This window comes from Neltuma alba, unplaced genomic scaffold, assembly GCF_004799145.2.
Source record: "Neltuma alba isolate B1F8T4 unplaced genomic scaffold, ASM479914v2 tig00011916_pilon, whole genome shotgun sequence".
NCBI classification, from domain to species: domain Eukaryota; kingdom Viridiplantae; phylum Streptophyta; class Magnoliopsida; order Fabales; family Fabaceae; genus Neltuma; species Neltuma alba.
Genome location: NW_021636509.1, coordinates 704,783 through 715,363, shown reverse-complemented (window position 1 = coordinate 715,363; position 10,581 = coordinate 704,783). Strand labels below are relative to the sequence as shown.

Below are 10,581 nucleotides of genomic sequence, written 5' to 3'. Positions count from 1 at the left end.
TAAATTATCTTATCTTATATGTAATATTATCAATTAATTTAGATTCAAGCAATATTCGACCCAAAATCTGAAATTATAATGGCATGGACCAATGCCACAATCAATTGTTGCTAATCAAATCTTTAAAAAATAATTAGTCATTGTATAACGTGGAATCCACTTCAAATGCTTATATATATATATATATATATATATTTATATATATATAATCATGGGTTAATATTGTTGGCAAGAATAATCATAAGTAGATACACACACATATATAATCATGGGTTAATATTGTTGGCAAAAACAATCATAGGTAGATATTATTGTTAGTCTTTATTGAATTTTAATTTTGATTTTGGTCTTTATAGTACTACCTCCGGTCCTAATTATAAGAGTCAATTGACTAATTTGAGGAAATTAAGGAAAGAAGTTAAGTTAGTTATTTGTAATAAATAAGTGTTGTCTTTTCTAAAATATCCTTACTAATCAAGTATATTGGCTAAAACTATAACTATTAGAAGGACTATCTTGAAAAAAATTAAGTAAATGTGAGAGATAAAATAGATTGGAGTCTTATATTTAGGACCAACATAAAAATCAAACGGGGTCTTATATTAAGGACTGGAGATAGTATCAAATCATTAATTTTGGTCTCTATAATTTCATAAGAAGTTAATTTGGATTTAGGTATAAGAATAAGAATCAAAACATATTAAAAATATAAGGACCATTTTTTAAATTCAGCTTAAATTTTTATGAAATTATATAGAAATCAAATCAATGATTTAAAATTACAAAGACCAAGATCAATATTCGATTAAACTATAAAAACTAATAATGTTATTAACTCTATGATCATTTTCTAACACCTAGTTTTCTTTTCGCAGCCTTGTTCACTTTTTGAAATTCTCATGTTGATTGGATTTAGGATTATTGTGTTTATCACTTTTGACCATGTTATTACTGGTGTTTCTTAACATTATTTTAATGATGCTGATTAATTACTATTAACCCTTTGACAATTAATTCTTCAAATATTGGTCGTAATGATTTGACCCAAATACGCAGTCATTGCTTGAGTAAGACATTTGTTATTTTGAGTGGAACTTTCGTGGAAGGGGATGATTCGCCAAATGGTTGGTCATAATATCAAAAGGTTAACTTCAATCACTAGTAATGAAACCCAATTTTCAGTTAGACAAAATCTAGTTTTTAACTAACAAGTTACTAATTGATATAGTAGCAAATCTGACCCATCAAAAGAAAAACATAAGTTTAAATTTCAAGAAATGATTTATTGAATGGGTTTTATTTTAAATATTCAGCGTAAACTATTATTAAAAACAATTTTATTTGAAACAGAGTCAAATAGTAATATGGGAGAAGTAGAATCAAATCCTAAGAAATTATCAAACTAAGTGCAAACAAATTATTGATACAAGTGACTGGGAACTAGATTAAAAAATGTAACCACTCCAAGTCTAGAGCATATTATAAGAATTCGAGTGTTAAAGGTAAGTTAAATTCTTCATGGATTCTTGGAAAACTAAGGTTTAATTTAACTTCTTTTAATTTTATTCTTAAATGTAAGTCTTTGTGCATTGAAGTCATTTGATTTAACTGACACTTTTTCAAAGTCTTATTTAAACATAGGGTTGCATGTTCAATTCTCCATGATGTGATAAGTGTACGAGTTACTTCCAATGAAAAAGATGAAAAGAAAAAATGTTTTAAGACTGAGTGAGGAGTATTTACAGTGCTAAGAATGGTGGTTTGATGCTTTAATGCAACCATCAATTTGTTAATACTTGCACTACTAACGGTAGGTTCAAGTGCTTCTACATAAATCTTTAGCACATGGTCACCCTTTTTTATTTCTTGTTGGCTTTTGACATTTTTATGTTTAATGAATATTACTTTCGTTATTTATTAAATTTAATTCTAAATATAATATCTCAATACACTTTGTCTCTTAAATTTATAATATTTTCTTTAAAATATCCCTAATGATTATAAAGGGTTCCACCAAGAGATAGTTCCAATATACAAATGATTAAGGATATTTTAGAAAAATCAATACATATTTATTACAATTAACCAATTTAACTAATTTCTTAATCTTTTTAAATCAATTATATAACTTTGATACTACCTCCTATCCTTAATATAAGAGTTAGTTTGACATTCAATTTGGTCGTAAATAGAAAACTTTAATCTACTTTGTCTATCATATTTATCTATTTTTCTTTAAGCTAGTTTTTGTAGTAGTTACACATGTTAAAAGTTTATTTGACTCAAAAGATGGGAGGGGAAGGGAGAGGAGGGATTTTAATGGAAGGGAAGGGAAGAGAAGAGAAGGGAGAAGAGGGATTTAAATATTATCTTATTTGAATTGATGAGGAGAGAGATGGGAGGAGAGAGGATATTTTATGATGTCATATATAATTTGATAAGAGTGTAACAGTTACCATCCCTTACACACATGATATAAGATCAGAAGGGTAACGTGGGGATATTAAAAACTAATTATAGACATATTAGTCAAAACAAGTTTAAATATTATCATTTTCATCTAAATTCCTCTAATTTAGGAAGGGAGGTTTATCAGGGGGGAATCTTAAAAAAATTCTCTCCCCTCCTAAAAATTTTAGCAATCCAAATAAAAGGAGAGGAGCAAAATCCCTTTTACCCATTCCTCTTTACTCCCTTCCCTTTTATTCATACCAAACTTCTCTCTTCTTTTTTAACGGTTCTTTTCTCTTCTCTTCACAGTTAAAAAGCATTTTTTTAATAAATAACTCATAATAGCTTATGATTTTTACAGGTTGAGATTAACTTTTGGCTTAAAAGCTACTGCACAACCAAACAAGGAACAGAACTATTAATGTGCTTTTGGGTTCTAAATCATGTCCTTTTCCTTCCAAAATGGTTTGTCAAACCTTTAATCTACTGAAATTAGTTAATTATTTTTTTATATTAAAGAGATGTCATAGTATGTGATAATTTGTTTTTATCACTTTTGTGCATGTTATTACTGCAGTAATTTTTTACTATTCGCCCTTGATATTTAATTCTCATCTAAATTGTAACTAATTTGCTTTTCAAACATGTTGAATTTAGGAGGTTTCCAAATCTTTGTCGATCGCACAAAATGTTTTGCAGTCATTGACATTTGACTCGTCAAAATTTGCCAAGTCATTGCTTAAGTAAGACGTTTTATTATAATTATTATTATATTAAAACCCTTTTACCACCTCATCTATGCCACGTGTTCACATCTCGATTTGGATCTTATCACCATAAATACGATCTTTTTATAGTTCAAACTCCTAACCTCCTCTTTCTACATCTCTTCTTCTTGCCATTGAGCTAAAATGAATTTGGTGATGTTTGTTGAAAAATCAAACGTATATAATAGTAATAAAATTTTGAAATAGACTTTTAGCGGCGATTTGAAAGTGTCTTTCCGTGCGACTTTAAGTATTGTTAAATAATAATACTATTATTCAATATTTATATTTAATTTTCTTATTTGATTAAAATATTTATTTATAATATCCATTTTGTGTAAAAAAATATAATTCATACAATATAATTTGTTATATTTTTTATTTCTAATTATTTAAACTATTATATTATTTATTTTAATATTTATATATAATTATGAAATATAAAAATAGTATATAAAAATAATAAAATTTAATTATAAATTTTATCGTGATTACTTGGCTCTTACACACGCACATAATTATAATGTCTCATTTTCATACACACTCATTTCTTCCTCCTTCCCTCTCTCTTACTCTCACACAAACCATATTATCTCTCTATCTTCCTTTTTCTCTCTCTAGCATAACAACATATAAAAATACTTTATTTTGTCATAATGAATCATATTAATGAGCAAAATTATTATCTAAATATGATATTTTTTATAAAAAACTTAAAATAATAATAAAAAGTTAAAATAGAACTTTCTACGGGAACATTTAGTATCACCATTGCAAGTGGCTTTTAGCAGTGACACAAATATCGTCGCTGAAAGGTGCTTTCAATAACGACATGTTGAGTCGCTGCTAAAAACTTCTTTCAGTGGCGACAGTAACTGTTGTCTCTGAAAGTCCTTTTTAGTGGTGACATTATGTTGCCTCTGAAAGTCTCAATTTTCAAAATTGATCTTCAGTGGCAACTCTAAAAAGTCGCTGCTGAAGGTATACTTTTAGTGACGACATTTATGGTCACTGTTGAAAGTAAGATTTTCACTGGCGACTTTTAATGTTGCTGTGAAAGTCACCTTTTTTTTGTAGTGATATGCTTAAGTAAGATTTAATGGGGTGTTAAATGTTAATTGAGCACGAGGGCTCTGCCAAATTCCTTCATATTACTTTTCTAAATACTCCTCTGATCCTTAATATAAGACCTATTTAACTAGTTTGATTAGATTATGAAAGTTAGGTAAGTTAGTTAGTTAACTAACTTACCTAACTTTCTTAATCTAATCAAACTAGTTAAATATGTTTTATATTAAGGATCGGAGGAGTAATATATATAAGTTCTTTAAAGGTTATAAGTAACATATACCAACGCACGAATTTATAAGGTACTCGTATTTTGGAAAATTTTTAAAGTAATTAATACTTTTTTTAACCTAAAATCCGCATGTGGCTTTATCAAAATTCAAAACGATTTGCAAATAATTAATTAATAGTTGAGATTGGAGATTGAGAGGATCAACTGCGGTTAAGAAAGGTGAATTAGAAAAAGAAAAATTAGATATCAACTTAACTAATGATTCACCTTGATGGGTATATGAATTATGAAGTAGTTAATTAAAAATGCTTTAAAATAATAAAGTGATCAGAGACTCAGAGAGTATCATGTGTGGGTATAGATTTTGATTTTGACACTGGAAGTTTAATTATATATATAAACCATTCCAAAAATCCAATTCAACATATAAAACTACATGAAAATTAAATTATAACTGTGTTGAATTCAAAATCGAAGAAGCGCAATTAAATGTTATCAACTCCCTCCTGTTTAAATACTAAGCGATGTCGTTCGTCAGCTTTTTTTGTTTTTTACCAATGTGAATTATTTCAGAACTTCGTCAGTTTTATAAATAATCGACGTTAAAAAGTTTCAAAATATTACAAGAAATGATACTATTTTTTTCATCACTTTCTCTAAAAACCGACGTTAAATATCGAGGTTATGAGTATATTTTGCAGTAGTGAAATTCTCTATGTAAAACAAAATATATACATAGAAGATTTAAAAAGAGAAAGAAGAGAGATTATAAGCGTGAAAAATCACGGCATGGATCTTATATAAAATTAAATTCATTCATGTCACTTTTCTCAATTTATGAAAATATAAGTGTTAGAGGTTGCGTTTATTAGAGTAAGACATTTACGTCTTTGTCATTTTTTTTTTTTCCAACCTTTATCTTTTATTCTCTGCCATCGGCTTTCACATTTAACTCTATACTCTATTATATTATTATTATTATTATTATTATAACTACTATTATTACTACTACTATTATTATTTGTTCCTTTTTTTAAGAATATTATTATTTGTTACTGCTATCATTTTCTTCTAGAACTCAATAACTTTTTTTATTTTATTTTAATCAAGATCATATTTACGGCTCTGACGGGGGGAAGGAAGAAACTGATATGATGTTCTTTAATTCAAGGAAAAATTACAATAAAGTCTTACATAAGAAAATTAAATACCAAAAAATCTCTTGAAATTATCAAATTAATATAAAATTCTAAGGAACCTTGTTGCAAGAGATTCTATTTATTTAATTACCAAATTACTCTTATCTTTTTTTTTTTAAAAGTATGTATTGACAATTGAAAGTGCAGTCGTTAATAACTTAAGGTGTAATTATTAACAATTATCGCAGCAGATATTGACAATTCATGCATTATGTTTTTGTGATGCACTGAGAAAATGTGTTGTTAATATCTGCTACGATAGTTGTTAATTATTACACTTTAAGTTGTTAACGATTGTTTTTTTAATTGTTAATGCATACTTTAAAAAAATAACAAGGGCAATTCGATAATTAAATAAATAAAATATCTTGCAATAAAGTCTTTTGCAACTTCAAAATAATTTGATAATTTAAAAAAAATTGTATTTAATTCTCTTAGTTGGGACCTTATTGCAGTTTTCTCTTAATTCAATCCCAAAACAAAAGAGAGAGTATATTACTCCACATAAGCATGGACTGATTAATTAGGTATTAGAGATATTTATAAAAAAACAGTTAATATCAATATAACACTCCTCTAGAATATTTATGAAAGAATCATATGTGTGTGTATGTATATATATTGTGATGTCGTTGGCAAAAAAAATAATATTGTGATGAACGCAATAAATAAAGACCTTTGAAAGACATTTTATGGTGCGAAACAAACCCTCTAAATTCTTCTACATTTATCCTCCTAAAAAGCCTTGTATCAAGATTTAAACTGCATATATACTCCTCTAATCCTATTTATACAAGACAGATAAAAAAATTTTTTTTTCCATCATGTGTATAAGTCACCTTAATAAAATTTTAAACACTAACGTACTATTTTTTTGTTTATTATTATGCAAATTTTTTTTTGAAATTATATATGATAAATAGAAGTATAGTTAAAAAATTATTAAATTTTAAGACAAAGTTAATTTACAGTCACAAAATAACAGAATGGCTATCGTTGGTTCTCTTCCCCCCCCGGGGGGCCCCCAATAGTTCAGCTAGCCATTTGATTGGTGTGCTTTCAATGTGCTGTGTGTATTAATTAAAAGTTAAAACTATAGGCCAAACCTTAGGATTGCTTGCTTTGTATATGCTCTCATCCAAGCTCGCCATCTTTGATTTCTCACATGCATAGTTTTTTTCAAATAAAAATGTTTTACTTCTTTTATATATTATTTTGTCCTTAAAAAAAAAAAGATTCAAATATATATAGCCTCAAACTGTAAAGTACCCTTAAAATATTCCCCCTACATGCCTAGTTCACAGCTCCGCATCATAAAATTAACTTAGATGCATTAGTACATACGAACTTTTTCAAACAAAATTAAGAGTGTCAGTTAAGGATGGTTAATGTCCATTATTTTAGTATGATGGGGCTCATTTGCTAGCACTTTTACTAAAGTAAAAAATGTTAGTTACATTTAACAGAGATGATACTTTTGCACCATATGAGAAAGTTCATATGTATTATTATATTTATGTAGACTTTATGATGCGTATTGCGTGTGGAGAAATATTTTCATGGATAGTTTTATATATGAACCCATATACTACCTTCGATCTTTAATATAAAAATTAGTTGATTAATTTGAGTAGAGTAAAGTAATTAATTAAGTTAGTTATTTGTAATAATTAAATAAGTATTGTCTTTTCTAAAATATCCTTGCTAATTAAATGTATTGACTAGAATTATTATTATTATTATAAGAATTATCTTAGAAAAAAATTAATAAAAATAGAGGTAATGTACTATTTCCGACCTTTAATATAAAAGCTCATTTGACTTTTATTTTAATTCTAAATATAAGACTCTAATATATTTTGTCTCTCATATTTATCTATTTTTTTTTCAAAATAGTCCTTGTAGTAATTGTACATATTAAAGATTCCATCAAATGGTACTTCAAGTTAATACACATGATTAGCAAGGATATTTTAAAGAAAACAATATCTATTTATTTCAAATAAATAAATTGACAAACTTTTTTAATATATTTAAATTAGTCAACTAGCTCTTATATTAAGAATCAGAGATAGTTTAATGTAAGTAAATAAATAAAGTAGTGTTCAAAATCCAAACTTCCATGGGAAACAAATACACTCACCAACGTCCTATTCCCTATTCCTTTCCGCCACTATTTATTATCTCTGTAATTTAAATCTATTCTCCTTGAACTTTTCATTTCTTCTTCTGGGACAAAGTGAAAAATTAAACTACATTAATAATCAAGTTGCTTTATTATCTTATAATGTTGTGTAGTGGATAAATTCTCATTCATCGAACAAAATCCCCCATGGCTTGCGAATTTTGGTACGTACTAAGGACTATACATGAATGCTTAAGCAATCCAAAATTATACCAATAAACTAGAAATTAGTTTAATATATAACTAGATGCCATATACAGTAACCATAATATATAAATCACCTTAGGTTTAGCCCTGTATATTTGACTCTAACTACTCATTAATTATTTATTATTTGTTGTTTCTGATCGAGACATATCACATAATGTCAGGTTAATTATTAATAACGTTATATATATTCTGATTCCTTAATCATATATATATATAGTTATGGAGAATCATGTCCACTCACGAAGGATTCAGGGTATTTACCCATCTCCAACCACACATACATTTTCTCTTTTATGTTTCCTTAAATGCTGATGTTTTTGAACTTTCACATATTCATTGATCTATTCTTGTACAATTATATACTCTACTTCGTTTTATTCCTCATGGGGTTAATTGTATGTGTATCCTTTTGTTATAATAATAGATGGAATCGAATTCTGATCACTATAGGTGTGTGTGTGTATATATATATATATATATATATATATAGCTAGCTGGTGCTTGTAGTGCTATTAGTTGCTCCAAAAATTAAAGATAATTAATTAATTAACTAACTTGTCAAATCTTAAAGATGAAAACTTTATACTCCCCATATTGTTAAATTTGATTTTAAATATAAGATCATAGTCTCTTTTTTCAACTATATTTATTATTTTTTCCTAAACTTTATATCCCCCGTCCTGTTATAAGAGTTAATACATTTTACAGAGATCATGTCACATTTAATTTTAAATATAACATCATGATCCTTTTTTTTGCTATGTTTATTTTCTTTCTCAAACTAATTCACCTAATTAATTTACCTAATGTTACACAGGTAGATTTTGAAGAGATCATGTCACATTTGTCATAACTAACTAATTTATTTGATTTTCTCTATTAATAAGTAGTAATTTTTATATTAAAGATAAGAGGGATCAAGTATTTTATTAATGTGAATATATATATAGATAGGAATATTTGATTACCCAAGGGTGGTAAAATAATCATTCATGACTTCATCAAAATGATGATACCGATCATCTTTGCCATGTAACTAAGAGAATTTTATCTTCACGTGATTTGCGTTATATATATCGACTTTTAACTGTGAGAGGAGAAGATTTTGTTAATTAATTAATTAACTAATCAGTTTACTTTTCGTGAGGTACGTTTAATTTATATCTATATGTTGCATGACACATTTGAATTCAAGAATCATAATTAAAAGATATATATATATATATAAAGAAAGTAAGACCTTTTTAAAAGAGAGAAGTAAAATACAAAAGGCGCCCAGAAGAGTTTCAAAACTTGGCAAAGCCATCACATTGACCAGCCAGATTCAATGGACGTGCAACTTTAGAACTTTCTCCTGAATGGCCACGTGCAGACTATTTCCCCAGCACCACACACGTGGCATATTCTCTTTGGACAACCTCGGCTCCTAACGTTTTCAACCGTATAAATATGTCACATGCAACATAAACTCACACCATGCATGCAAGCAAAGACAAATCAACAAGCTAATCAGCGTATATACTACTCCTGCGGAAAGTATGGATAAGGGCAAGGACACGGAGGGTGGCGGCGGCGTCCGGTACCGGGGAGTGAGGAGGCGGCCATGGGGGAAGTTCGCGGCGGAGATCCGGGACTCGACGAACCAAGGGCAGAGGGTGTGGCTGGGGACTTTCGACACGGCGGAGGAAGCAGCCAGGGCATATGACAGGGCTGCTTATAACATGAGAGGCTCATTCGCTGTTCTCAACTTCCCAAATGAGTATCCTCTCACAGCTGGTCGTTCTTCTAACACAGCAACTTCTTCTTCATCAGCAGCTCCTTCTTCTTCTTCTTCTTCATCTTCGAGGAGCCGCCATGAAGTGTTTGAGTTCGAGTACCTGGATGATAAGCTGCTGGAGGAGCTTCTGGACTGTGAGGAGAAAAAGAATTACAAGGGAAAGTGATGATGAATCTCTTTCTGGGGAATTACTACTATTAAGTAATCTGCAGCCATATGCTGATATATATATATATATATATATATATATATACGTTTTCACTTTCCAGAGAATGGCAATGATGATGATGATGATCGGATTTGTGGTTTTCTGAGATGAAACAGTAAACATAATAGTGATGTGTGAGGCTTATTGAGAAGGTAGGGAAGTGGTAGTAGTATAACTCTACGTCCTCCTTCTTCAAAAAGCAGGCTAATTAATTGTGTCTGAAAGTCAAAGGGTCAACATTGTCTTGATTATGATGTTTAATTTTCTCCCCCTTCTATATATATATATATATATATATATATATATATATAATGATATCTACTAGTCTGCATAATTATATCACAAGCTCCTCCTATATATACATGTAGAGGCAGGGGGTTTTATATTGACTTCATCGATGATTAAATTGAAATTAAAAGAGGTGCACAAATATATATTTTGTTTTTGGGACGAACACGTCAAAACCTCTTCTCTGGATCGTCAG

The 10,581-nt window shown here is 28.7% G+C and overlaps 1 protein-coding gene across 1 annotated transcript; it reads left to right on the top strand.

The window, feature by feature from the left end:
* The first annotated feature begins 9,650 nt into the window (after positions 1 to 9,650).
* LOC114719477 (ethylene-responsive transcription factor ERF096-like) lies at positions 9,651 to 10,055 on the top strand. The gene has a single exon (XM_028904989.1). The coding sequence runs from the start codon at positions 9,651 to 9,653 to the stop codon at positions 10,053 to 10,055; it is 405 nt and encodes a 134-aa protein (XP_028760822.1).
* Positions 10,056 to 10,581: the final 526 nt, after the last annotated feature.